We start from the raw sequence: 14282 nt of genomic DNA, 5'->3' as shown, positions 1-14282 counted from the left end.
GAAAAGATGCTCAATATCATGTCATTAAAGGAATGCATATTAAAATCACTGTACAATATCACTGTACACCCACTAGCAGAGCTGTAATCAAAAACTGTAATTGTTAATGAAGATGTGGAACCTTCATACATTGCAGCTAAGACTGTTGCAAAAATGGTGCAGCCTCTTTGGAAAACATTTTGACATTTCCATTAAATGGTTAAATGTAAATTTGCCATATGACCCAACAATTTTAATCCTATGTACATACTCAGGAGAAATGAAAACATATGTCTATACAAAGATTTCTACATGAATATTGATCATAGCATAATTAATAATAGCCCCAAAGTGTTAATCTAAATGCCTATAAACTCATAACTGGATAATCAAAATTTTGTATATCCATTCAACAGTTATACTTTTTGGTAATAACACAGAACCACTTGGATGAACCTTGAAAACATTATGCTAAGTAAAAGAAGCCAGACTCATATGATTCCATTTACAGGAAATGTCTAGAATAGTAAATCCATAGAGAGAAAATGTAGATTATTAGTTCCTAAGGGATTGAGGAATAGAGGAATGGAGAGTAACTATTAATTGTTATGAATTTTCTTTGTGGGATGATGAAAATGTTCCAAACATAGATTTTGGTGATAGTTGCACAGTTTTAAAATTTACTACTAATAATTTAATTGTACCTTTGAAACAGGGGAAATCTTATTTTATGTAAGTTGAAATGCAAAAACACTTTATAAAACATGAATAAGGTAAAGAATCACAACTTACAGCTCACAAAATTATATTAGAATGTTCATAAGTAAAATGAAAATCTAAAATGTGAAAACATATTATGCCATATTAACATTTACTTTATTTATTTATTTATTTATTTTTGAAAATACTACAGAGGACAAGTTAAGAGTAGCATAGTGGAAAAGAGTGCAAGCTCTCATTCACATTTTCTGCATCCAGATCCTGACTCTAGTTTTTAGTAGCCAAATAATGGATATGTCATCTAACTTCTCTTATACTTTAATAATTTCATTTGTAAAATAGGAATAATTAATAGTTTCTATCTCAGGGGTTTGTTGTGAATATTTAAATGTTTAATACATATCAAGTCTCTAGAAGAGTACTCAATGGATAGTAAATTTTAACTATATATTTGCATCTATTGTCATCATTATTGTAAAAATGAGGGGAGAAAATCTGTTTTCAAGAATAGGCCTTGATTTCTCACATTTTTCTTGTTTATTCAGGTATCTTCAATGCCCTGGGTTTACCTGTGACTCAGTGCCCACTGGGTCTGAATGCCAAAGGACTTCCTCTAGGTATCCAGGTCGTTGCTGGACCCTTTAATGATCACCTGACCCTGGCTGTTGCCCAGTACTTGGAGAAAAGTTTTGGGGGATGGGTCTGTCCTGGAAAGTTTTAGTGGGGTCTTCCCAAGATGTGTTTGTGTGTTTTTATAGGTTGGGTGAAATCAAGCACCAAAAACCAAGTAGAGGAAAAAAAAATGAGTATTTATTCATTTGTTCAGTTATTCTTCCACTCTTATTTCCTTCACTAATTATTGTCCTTACTAACATAGTAATATGTGACTCCTGCCTTCAGCTTACTGGAGAAGTTGGACATGTAAACGAACATGTGCAATAAAGTTTCCTAAATGCTGTTATGATGTCTGTTTTGAGTACAATAGAGAGATCAAAGCTGGGAATATTTGGTTTTAATTAGAAGATCTTAGGCAACTTTATAAAGGAGATGATGCTTAAACCAAGAATTGAAAGACAGTATTTGTTTATGAGGCAGGCCATGAAGTAAGGGAATTCTGCTTAGAAGGAATTATATTGACAAAAGCAAGGCATGAGGCTACATATTAATTTACACTTCTGTAAATTAATATGAGAAGCTGGATAGAAGCATGGAAACAAGAAGACTGCAACAAGGAAAGCTCCTCTAATATCATCAGAAAAATTATATTTCATAGTTCTGTCCACTAAGAGGGTCTAGAACCAATGGTATCACAGTACAAATGATCACATACATCACCCAGATTTTTATTTCCAAATAATTTTTTCCAATATAAGGAACCAAAGCTTCTTAGAGAAAAACCTGACTTGGGGCTGAGAGAAGCTGTAAGATGAGCCTAGAACATGTTGTTGTGCCAAAAAGTTAAGAAGTGCTCAAAAGTGAAGAATATGTCAAAATGACGTATGACCAGTTTAAAGAGGCTCTCATTTGCAAAACAAGACAATTTGAATATCAAAATGAATGACAATGATTGATTATAACTCAATGATGGGAGTGGAGGTAAGAGAAAGTATATATAGATATATAAATTGATATTGATATAGATATATACATAGATAATATATATTTTTGATGGTTGCAAAATGATGACTTTCTAACTCTAATTGATATATATAATAATATGTTATCACTTCAGCAGCACATATACTAACACTGGAACAATACAGAGAAAATTAACATGGCTACTGCACAAGGATGACATGCAAATTCATGAAGTGTTCCATATAAATATACATATATACAACACACAATATATAAAGCTATAGAATATAGTTTTAAAGTTTTATATACTTTTAAAGTAAATGTATTAGTAAATTAATAATTTATATAAACCTAAATTATATATAATAACAAAATAATATAGGCTTAGAAATATATAAAAATGGAAGCTGTCTATACTTCAATAAAAACATATTAAAAGAAGTGCTCAGAGGATAAAAGCTTGTTCAAAAAAGAAATATGAAACAATGGAATAAGAAAGTCATCGACTGGATAAAGATGAGGTATATTTATACAATGGAATACTATTCAGCTATTTAAAATGACAACATAACGCCATTTGAAGCAACATGATGTCCCTGGAGAATGTCATTCTAAGCGAAGTAAGCCAAAAAGAGAAAGAAAAATACCATATGAGATCTCTCATATATGGAACCTGGAAAAAAAAGAATATAAATACAAAACAGAAACAGACTCATAGACAGAATACAAACTTATGATTGCTGAGGGCGAGGGGAGTGGGAAGAGACAGACTGGGAGTTCAAAATTTGTAGATACTGATAGGCATATGAAGAAAAGGTAAACAAGATTATACTGTATAACAAAAGGAAATGTATACAAGATCTTGTGGTAGCTCACAGTGAAAAAAATATGAGAATAAACATATGTATGTTCATGTATATCTGAAAAATTGTGCTCTAAACTGGAATTTGACACAACATTGTAAAATGACTATAACTCAATACAAAATGTTAAAAAAAAAAGAAAGTCATCATCTTGCAATCATCAAAATAATACTTAATTTAGACACTCCTCACCAATGGATGCTAAAACCTTTGATAAAAGTTATTTGGGGAACATTTGTTGAGGAACTGAAAAGCTGTTTCAGTCTTAAAATAACTCTCCACTTATCACTTACTAATTACAAGGGTGGGGATGTTGCATTTCAAGTGGAGATATTTGGTAGACATCACCTTAATCAAATGATCGAAATTAATATGAACAATAATGGAACAAATCCCATGTCTTCTGGTGATATGCACTGAGAAGGATATATTATTACTTCTGTGATGTTCCTGCCAAAAATGCATCACTTGAATATAATTAGAAGAAAACATCAAAAGAAAACAAATGTATGGAGACTTAAAAAAATATCTTCCCATATTCATTTTTTAAAGTCAATGTTTAAAACCAAAGAAAGACCGAGGAACTGTTCCAGGTTAAAGATGACTAATGACACATGATAACTAAATGCAAAGTGTTACCTTAGATTGGATAAAATAAAGTTGCATCTGATGATAGCATTAAGACAGTTGGCAAAATATGAATATGGGCTTTATGTGAGATAATTTACCATTGTAGAAATTTCTGAATTTTATAATTGCACTGCAACTATGTCAGAGAATATCCTTATTCTTACAAAGGGAAGAGATGTGAACCAGGCAAGGAAGCTTGCTACATGGATGTGACAATACAGCAGGGTAAAAACTAGGTAAAAGGAGAAAATGCAAATATATAATTGACTTTGTGTTGCATTCTGTCCTCAGGATGCCTTGAGTAATAGTAAGAAAGCTAGCAGCTCCTGAAATGCACTTGACATGTATTACCTTATTTGTAGCTTGCACAAGCAACTCTGTGAAATAAGTGCAGTTATTATTCTCACCTCACAGATAAGGAAAGTGAGGCACAGAGAGGGTTAATCCTTTGCCTATGCTGACAAATCTTATGTGGCAAATTTTAATCCATATTATCTAGCCTGTTATCCAGAGACTACTTCTCTCAGGAAAATCTGCATTGCTTATTGTGTTAGTTAAGATGCTTTGTCTTTAAACAACAGAAAACTTTAATCAAACCATTATATAGTCTGATGTAACAGGCAGTCCAGTGGTAAGTTGAGTTTCATGCAAAGAGGTTATCAGTGCAACAGAGATGGTATCAAGGGCCCCAGTTTTTATGTCCCTGCTCTTCCATGTTCAGAGTTGGCCTTCTGAAGCTTGTCCTCAGATGGCTGCCCCAAATTTAGCATTCACATCAAGATAGGATGATGTCCAGGGACAGAAAACCATCTCTTCCTGGGGCTCTTCTTTATAGGGATGGGAAATTTTCTCACCTTAACCCTTCCAGCAGACATTGCCCATAAGCATATTGGGAATCCTTGGGTCATATGCCCATTTCTAAATGGTTCTGTGCCTGGGTCTTAATTTAAAAACGAGTGGGGGAGCAGCCAAAATGGCAGAGTAGAAGGATGCCTTTAGCTCACCTGCTACCACAAATATACAAGACGGAAATCCACAGATTCACCCATTCACTTAAAACATGTCCTGAACTTTGATAGAATATTTCCTTCTTCAAAAGAAAAATTCCTCAAAAAACTGATAGAAGAAAAAACAGGAAAAGAAAAAGGAAATTAGTGTGGAACTTGTACAGCAGGGAGAAAGCTGAAAAGAAGGAACAGTGCCCTTATGCTAGGACACACCCTCTCGAACAAAGAGGTCAGGGGGACAGAGGGGAAACCTTCAGAGCTCAGATCTGTGCACAGCAACCACTTGGCTGACAGCTTAAAAGAAACTGGCACAAAGGGTCCCTGTGATCCCCAGCAGTGGTAGACTGGGTTTGGCTGGCTGCCCATGCAAGGCAGAGGCTGACTGTAGTGATGCAGCCTCAGGGGGCTGAAGGGTGCTGTGTGATAGGGTTGGGAGTGTATATAAAACAAAATAGGAATTACTGGGGGATCAGCCAAGATGGTAGAGTAGAAGGGCTCTCATAGCTAACCCTCTCCCACAAATACAGCAAAATTTACATCCACGGACCTACCCAGCCAACCAGAGCACCTGTTGAACTCTGATAGAACATCGCCTTTTTCAAAAGACAAAGACGCCATGAATATGGCTGGAGAAAAGGAAAAAAGAAAGAAGAAAAAGCAAAACAGTCTGGGACCAGTCCCACAGTGAGGGAGCAACAAAGGAGGAATATGCTCATTTGCTGGGTCTCCCCCTCTCCAATGGAGAGATCAGCAGGATGAAGGGAGAACCTCTGAGGCTTGGATCTGTACAGAAAAGCCCTTGACTGAAAGAACTAAGTTAAACAGGCACAGAGGTTCTCCACCACCCAGGGCTAGAGGCAATGTGGCAGGTGGGGGACAGGACAGGCTGCCCTAGCCAGGTGGTGGACTGAGGCAGGCTGTACAGAGGCAACCCTGGGGGACTTCAGCATGCTGTGTGCCATAGTTGGGAGGGTATACAAAGAACAACCTGCGTCCTCCATAAAATATGATAAAAAAAAAAAAGCATCATGGCTGGTGAGCTCTAGGGGGAAGTGTACCATAGACTCCATCTCCAAAAACCTGCTGAGCCAGTTTTTGGGAGAGAAGGGAGGTGGGGCTCAGCCACAGCCACCATATCCTCCAGTGCTTAGCACCCAGGTGGGTGCAGGGTTGAATCCTGAATCCAGAACTAGGGGCTTAGCAGCCTCATAGGCAAGAGGGAGACTTGTTTACAGCTTGAGGCAGATAGGGTCATTCTGCCTAAGTACCTCTGAGAACTCATGCCTCCAAGACAAACAAACAAGGAGCTGAGTTCTGGCATGGAATAGAGGTGAATGTTGTTCTGCCATCTTCCCTAAACCTACATATGGAGCATGGACCTGAGGCAGAGCTAGCATCTGCACAGAGCAGGGGAGCAAATGGCACTGGGTGAGGGTGAGATCACCCACCCACTTATGTGCAGGAGCACAGCACATGATCTCAGTGCTGGGAGGGGGTGCAACCTGCCCGCCTACCATGTGCAAGCACATCTGACCACAGCGTCAGGAAAGGGAGTGATCTGCCTGCAGACCAGCACTGGGAATACCAGAGACCAGGGATACCAACAGAGGGTCTCTGGAAGCAGCAAGCAGAGTTCACACAGCAGGGATAGGACAGAAAGACCTCTCAATAAAATCGTTAAGAGTGCACAGAACCAAGGGAACACATCTACCTTTTATTTTTTAATTTTTTTCTTTTTCTCTGTTCTTATGCTTCAGATAGATAAATAAATAAACCCTTAAAGGACCACAATACATGACTAATACTCCATAAGACACAGGGTCATAGAGACATGAGCAACATAAAAAAGCAGAGGAAATAATCTCAATTAAAATTTAAGAGAAATCCCCTGAAAGAATGATCAACGAATTAGACATTGATAGCCTGCTAGATTAAGATTTCAAAAAAAGAGTGATCAAAGTACTGAAGGATCTAAAAGAGGCAGTGTTTAGAGATATAGGATATGTCAAAAATAAAATTGAAGCTATAAAGAGGGGCCAATTAAAATTTGAAAACTCATTGGCCAAGATGAGAGCTGATCTAAAGTCTGTAAAAAGCAGGCTAGATAATGCAGAGGAAGAAATAAGTGACCTAGAAGACAGGACAATAGAAACCACCCAATAAGAAAAGCTAAGAGAAAAACAAATGAAAACCAGTAAAACCAAAATGAGGGACTTATGGATTAATATAAAGTATGCCAATCTATGCATAATAAGGGTTCCAGAAGGGAAAGAAAGAACAAAGGGGGTTGAAAGGTATTTGAAGAAATCATGACTGAAAAATTCCAAAGATCTAAAGAAGGAAACAGATATCCAAGTACAGGAAGTTCAGAGGATCCCAAACAGGAAGAAACAAAACAGACCCACACAAAGAAATATTATAATCAAGATGGCCAGGTATAAGGATAAAGAAATGATCTTAAAGGCTGCAAGAGAAAAAAGAAAGAGTGAGTTACAAGAGAAGGCACATAAGGCTCTTATCTGATTTCTCTACACAAACACTACAGGCCAGAAGGGAGTGGCAAGATATATTCAAAGTCCTGAATGAAAAAAAAAAAAAAGATGCAGCCTAGGATACTTTATCCAGCAAGATTATCCTTTAGAATAGAAGGAGAGATGAAGAACTTCAAAGACAAGCAAAGACTAAAAGAGTTTAGCAACACTAAACCCATGCTAAAAGAAATATTGAGAGGTGTACTCTAAATAGTAAAGAAGGATGTTACAGAAATGAAAAAAACATAACAGGAATTACCGTGATAATTACCATGAATTACAAACAGAATAAACATGAAAATGTAAAAAAGACAACTAAATTATTAAGAGTGGGAGAGGGAAGCAAGAAAATATAGAGATTTTTTTTTTTACTTTTTAAAATGTTTTGTTCTCATTAGGATGCATTTGAGATTATATTACTACCTGTTTAATACAAAGAGTTATAGTAATGAGTTAATAGTCTTAAAAATGGGTACCCACAAGCCAAAAATGTACAACTGAGTCACAAAACTAAATAAAAATCCAAGATAATACAAAGGAAAATTATCAACCACAAAAGGAAGAAGAAAGGAACAAAGAGGAAATACCAAATCAATTGCAAAAATAAGTTCAAAGTATCACTGAATGCACATCTATCATTAATTACTATAAATGCCAATGGACTAAATGCTCCAATCAAATACATAGAGTGGTAGATTGGATAATAAAGGAAGAACCTTCAATATGTTGCTTACAAGATACCCACTTTAGGGAGAAAGACACATATAGATTGAGAATGAAAGGATGGAAAAGGATATTCCATGCAAATAGAAAAGCCAAAAAAGCAGGATTAGCAACACTGATTTGAGACAAAATAGACTTTAGAACAAAGGCTATAAAGAAAGATAAAGAAGGACATTTTATAATGATTAAAGGAGTAATGCAAGATGAGGATATTACACTCATTAATATATATGCACCAGTATAGGAACACCTACGTACATAAAGCAACTAGTAACAGATATAATGGGGGAAGTTGATGGGAGTACAATCATTGTTGGATACTTTAACATGGCATTATCATCACTGGACATATCTTCCTGACAGAAAATAAATAAGGCAACAGAGAAATTAAATGATACATTGGAAAAATTAGATTAGGTGGATATTTTCAGAACATTACACCCCCCAAAAATAGAATACAAATTCTTTTCAAGTGCACATGGAACATTTTCTAGGATTGATAACATACTTGGGCACAAAAGAAGCCTCAACAATTTTAAGAAGATAGAATTTATCTGAAACATCTTTAATGACCACAATGCCATGAATCCAGAAATCAACTACAGAAAAAAGGAGAAAATAATGACAGCGTGGAGATTCAACAACATGCTATTAAAAAAAAAAAAACAGTGGGTCAGTGATGAAATCAAAGCTGAAATTAAAAAATACCTTGAGACAAATGTTAAAGAAAGCACAACCACACAAAATTCATGGGATGCAGCAAAAGCATTGCTAAGAAGAAAGTTTATAGTGATATAGGCCTTCCACACACACACACACACACACACAAACACACACACAAAATCTCAAATAAAAAATCGAAATCACCAGCTAAAAGAATTAGAAAAAGGAGAGGAAAACAAACCCCAAAAGTCAGCAGAAGAAAGAAAATAATAAAGATCAGCAAGGAAATAAAGAAAATACAAATTAGAAAAAACCAAAAAACCAGGAGCTGGTTTTTTGAAAGAGTAAAAAATATTGACAAATCTCTGTCCAAACTCACAAAGAAGAGAAAAGAGAGACCACAAATAAGCAAAAAGAAAGCAAAATGGAAAAATTACACTAAATAACATAGAAATATAGTATATCATATGAGAATATTATGAACAACTATATGGAAATAAAATGGATAACCTACAGGAGATAAACAAGTTTCTGGAAACATACAGTCCACCAAGACAGAATCAAGAAGAAACTGATCACTTGAACAAACCGATAACTAGAAATGAAATTGAATTGGCTATAAAAAATCACCCTACAAATAAAAGTCCAGGACTGGACAGCTTGACAGGCTAATTCTACCAAATATACAGGGAAGAACTCATACCAGACCTCCTCAAAATCTTAGAGAATATTGAAATGAAGGAAATAATTTGAAACTGATTCTATGAAGCCATTATCACCCTGATACCAAAAGCAGGCAAAGACACAACAAAAAAGAGAATAACAGAACAATATCACTGATGAACATAGATGCAAAATTCCTTACCAAAATATTAGCAAATAGAATCCAACAGCACATAAAAAAGATTCTACACCTCGATCAATTGGAGTTCATCTCAGAGATACAAGGATGGTCCAACATACACAAATCAATCAGTGTAATATATCACATCAAAAAGAGAAATGACAGAGCAAGAAGAGAGAAGATGGCAGAGTAGAAGGATGCTCGCAGCTCACCCTCTCCCACAAATGCACCAAGACTCACAACCACAGACTCACTCAGCCAACCAGAGCACCTGTGGAACTCCGACAGAACATCACCCTCTTCAAAAGATAAAGCCACCAAAAATCTGGTGGGAGAAAAGGAAAAAAGAAAGAACAAAAGGAAAAGCAGAGTGGGACACATCCCGCGGGGAGGGAGCGGCAAAGGAGGGCTGGTGCTCGTTCGCTGGGTCTCCCCTCTTCAACTGAGAGGCCAGCAGGAAGGAGGGGGAGCCTCCAAGGCTCGGATCTGTACAGAGAAGCCCTTGACTGACAGAACTAAGTTAAACGGGCACAGAGGGTCCCCCTGACACCCAGCCTGAGATGCAGGCCGGCAGCTGCAGGCAAGACCAGGCTGCCGAAGGGGGGCGGTTGCACTGAGACAGCCCCAGGGTACTGCAAGGGGCTGTGTGCAATGGCTGTGGGTGTACAGGGCAGAACAACCTGGGCCCTCCATAAAACAGCATGGTTGATTTGCTCTTGGGGGAAGGGTGCATACCCCCATCTCTGAAAACTCATGGAAAGTTTTTGGGGGAAGAGAGGCTGGGCTAAAGCACAGCCGCCATATCCTCCTGTGCTTAGCATCCAGGTGGGGGCGGGGGCAAAACCTGCATCCACACCTAAGGGCTTAGCAGCCTCAAAGGCCAGACTGAGACTTGTCTACAGCCCGAGGCAGATACACTCCTTCCAATTTGGTCCCTCAGAGAACTTGCTCCGCCAAGATAAACAAGGATCTGAGCTTTGGCCAGGAGCAGGGACAAGGCTATCCCTCGGACTTCCCCGAACCCACCTGGGGAGGGACGACATGAGGTGGAGTGCAGCCGCACAGAGCAGCGGAACGACCTGCGCCAGGAGAGGGAGGGCGGCCCCCTGCCTTTCGGGCAGAAAAACAGCCCCTGACCACGGTGCTGGGAGGGGGCGTGGCCCGCCCTCCTACCTGGCCAGTCTGCAACATCTGACTGTGGCATCGGAAGGGGCAGTGACCCGCCCGCCCAAAGCAGAGGAGAGCTGCACCTGACCCAGTGTTGGGAGGAAGGGCATTCCGCTTGCCGACAGGCACTGAGAGCAGCACAAAAGAAGGCGCCAACAGAGGGCCTCTAGAAACAGCAAGCTGAGCTTCAAAAACAGGACTAAGACAGAAAGACTTCACATTAAAAGCACACAGACTACAGGAGAACACCGACAACCCAACCTTTTTTTTTTTTAAATCTGTTTTTACCTGTTCTATTTCCTATCACCCTCTTAATTTTTACTTCTTAATTCATTTCTATTTCTCTTGGGTTTTGATGTCCTGTTATTGATTAGACACAGGTTTCAAGTACATTTTTTAATCTCCCCCCCCTTTTTTTAAAGGTTTTAAAAGGACGACACAACCTGATTGATATTGTGCTTAAACTTGCTCTTCTATTATTCATTATACACTGTATTCAAACCTTCATTCTCCCTTCTTTTAAAATTCTTTCTCTCTCTCTTTTATTTTTCTTTTTTTTCCTAAGTCTTACTCCTAAATATGCATTAGACAGATAAACTCTTTAAGGACCAAACAAATAAATGATAGTCCATAAAGCACAGTGCCAGAGAGGTATGAGCAAGATGAAGAAGCAGAGAAACCATTCCCAATTAAAAGGACAAGAGAAATCCACTGAAAAAAGATCAGTGAAATAGATATCAAAGCCTACAAGATCAAGATTTCAAAAAAGGAGTGATCAAAGTGCAGAAGGAATTAAAAAAAGATAGTATTTAGAGGTATAAAATATGTCAAAAATGAAACTAAAGCTATAAAGATGAGCCAAGTAGAATGGGTAAACTCACTGACAAGGATGAGGAATGCTCTAATAGCGGTGCAAAACCGATTAGATAATGCAGAAGAACGAATTAGTGACCTAGAAGACAGGAAAATAGAAAGCACCCATTCAGAACTACAAGATAAGCAAATAAAAAATGATGAAAATAGCATAAGGGACCTATGGAATAATATAAAGCATCCCAATCTTCGCATAATAGGGGTCCCAGAAGGGGAAGAAAGATCAAAGGGGATTGAAAATGTTTTAGAAGAAATCATGACTGAAAATTTCCCAAACTTAAAAAAGGAATCAGATATCCAAGTACAGGAAGCTCAGAGGGTCCCAAACAGGAAGAACCCAAATAGACCCACACCAAGACATATCATAATCAAGATGGCCAGAGGCAAGGATAAAGAAATGATTCTAAAGGCAGCAAAAGAAAAGCAAAGAGTAAGTTACAAGGGAACCCCCATAAGGCTCTCAGCTGATTTCTCTATACAAACAGTACAGGCCAGAAGGGAGTGGCAAGATATATACAAAGTCCTGAATGATAAAACAGAAGCAGCCTAGGATAATTTATCCAGCAAGGCTATCCTTTAGGATAGAAGGAGAAATAAAGAGCTTCACAGACAAGGAAAAGCTGCAGGAGTTTGGCAACACTAAACCCATGCTAAAAGAAATATTGAAAAGTCTATTCTACATAGAAAAGCAGCAGGATGCTACAGAAATGAAAAACTCACAACTGGAAAGGTGATAACTCATGAATTACAAATAAAATAAACACGAAATTATAAAAAAAGACATACAAATCACTGAGAGTGGGAGAGGGAGGCAAGGAAATATAGAATATTTTTTTCTTCCATTTAAAAATTTTTTAATGCTAGGATGGGTTTGAGATCATGTTACTATCAGTTTAAAAAAATAGTTATACTAATGGGCTAATAGATTTATGAAAAAGGGGAACCAAAGCCAAAAACTTACAAGGGAGTCAAAAAATTAAATAAAATTCATGATAATACAAAGGAAATTTACCACACCACAAAAGGAAGAAGAAAGGAACAAAGAGGATATACCAATTCAAATGCAAAGATAAGTTCAAAATGGCAATAAACACACATCTATCATTAATTACTGTAAATGTTAATGGACTAAATGCTCCAGTCAAAAGACATAGAGTGGTAGACTGGATAATAAAGCAAGAACCCTCAGTACGCTACATATAAGAGACCCACTTTAGGGAGAAGGAAACATATACATTGAGAGTGATAGGATGGAAATCGATATTCTATGCAAATGGAAAGACCAAAAAAGCAGGTGTAGCAGTACTGATTTCAGACAAAATAGACTTTAAAACAAAGGCCATAAAGAAAGATAAAGAAGGACATTTTATAATGATTGAAAGAGTTATAAAAGATGAGGATATTTTACTTGTTAATATGTATGCACCCAATATAGGAGCACCTAAGTACATACAAGAATTACAAACAGAGATAAAGGGGGATATTGATGTGAATACAATCATAGATGGAGTTTTTAACACTGCATTAACATCATTACACAGATCTCCCAGGCAGAAAATAAACAAGGCAACAGAGAAATTAAATAATACAATAGAAAAACTACATTTGGTGGATATTTTCAGAGCATTACACCCCCCAAATTGGATATACTTTCTTTTCAAGTGCACATGGAAAATTTTCCAGGATCAATCATGTACTTGGGCACAAAAGAAACCTCAACAATTTTAAGAAGATAGAAATTATCTCAAGCATCTTTACTGACCACAATGCCATGAAACTGGAAATGAACAACAGAGAAACAAAGGAGAAAAAAAGGAAAGCATGGAGATAAAACAATATGTTATTGAAAAAACAATGGATCAATGAGGAAATCAAAGCTGAAATTAAAAATACCTTGAGACAAATGATAATGAAAGCACAACCACTCAAAACCTATGGGACACAGCAAAGGCAGTGCTATGAGGGAAGTTTATAGTGATACACGCCTTTCTCAAAAAAGAAGAACAATCTCAAATAAACAATTTAACCCACCACCAATATGAATTAGTAAAAGAAGAACAAAAAGCCCCAAAAAGCAACAGAAGGAAGGAAATAATAAAGATCAGAGAGGAAATAAATGCAATAGAAATTACAAGAACATAGAAAAAATCAACCAAACCAAAAGCTGGTTTTTTGAAAAAGTAAATAAAATCGACAAACCTCTGGCCAAACTCAGAAAGAAGAAAAAAGAGAGAGCACAATTTAGCAAAATAAGAAAGGAAAATGGAGTAATTACAACAAATAAAATAGAAATACAAAATATCATACGAGAATATTATGAAAAAATGTATGGAACCAAATTGGATAACCTAGAGGAGATGGACAAGTTTCTGGAAACATACTGTCCACCAAGACTGAATCAAGAAGAATCTGAACACTTGAACAATCTGATCACTAGAAAGGAAATAGAAATAGCAATTAAAATCCTCCCTACAAATAAAAGTCTAGGACCGGATGGCTTCATTGGGGAATTTTACCAAACATCCAAAGAAGAACTCATACCAGTCCTTCTCAAACTCTTCCAGACGATTGAAAAGGAGGGAATACTCCCAAACTCATTCTATGAAGCCACCATCACCCTGATAACAAAACCAGGCAAAATACTACAAAAAAAGAGAATTATAGGCCATTATCACTGAAGAACATAGTCGCCAAAATCCTCACC

General features: G+C 37.2%; 1 protein-coding gene and 1 non-coding gene across 3 annotated transcripts in view; both read left to right on the top strand.

Annotated features, from left to right (window-relative positions):
• The window catches only part of FAAH2 (fatty acid amide hydrolase 2), a 200087-nt gene extending 198429 nt beyond the window's left edge, over positions 1-1658 (top strand). For both annotated transcript variants that reach the window (XM_031445025.2, XM_031445026.2), the window contains one exon: positions 1245-1658. In XM_031445025.2, the coding sequence (XP_031300885.1) occupies positions 1245-1420 (176 nt within the window). In that variant the 3' untranslated portion in view covers positions 1421-1658. The remainder of the gene's footprint in view (positions 1-1244) is intronic.
• A 760-nt stretch (positions 1659-2418) lies between these two features.
• Positions 2419-2525, top strand: LOC116151054 (U6 spliceosomal RNA). The gene has a single exon (XR_004134848.1). It is a non-coding gene; the product is annotated as a U6 spliceosomal RNA (small nuclear RNA).
• Positions 2526-14282: the final 11757 nt, after the last annotated feature.

This window comes from Camelus dromedarius, chromosome X, assembly GCF_036321535.1.
Source record: "Camelus dromedarius isolate mCamDro1 chromosome X, mCamDro1.pat, whole genome shotgun sequence".
Classification (NCBI taxonomy): Eukaryota; Metazoa; Chordata; class Mammalia; order Artiodactyla; family Camelidae; genus Camelus; species Camelus dromedarius.
Note: the sequence above shows the minus strand (reverse complement) of the source record. Positions and strands in the feature narration are given on the sequence as shown.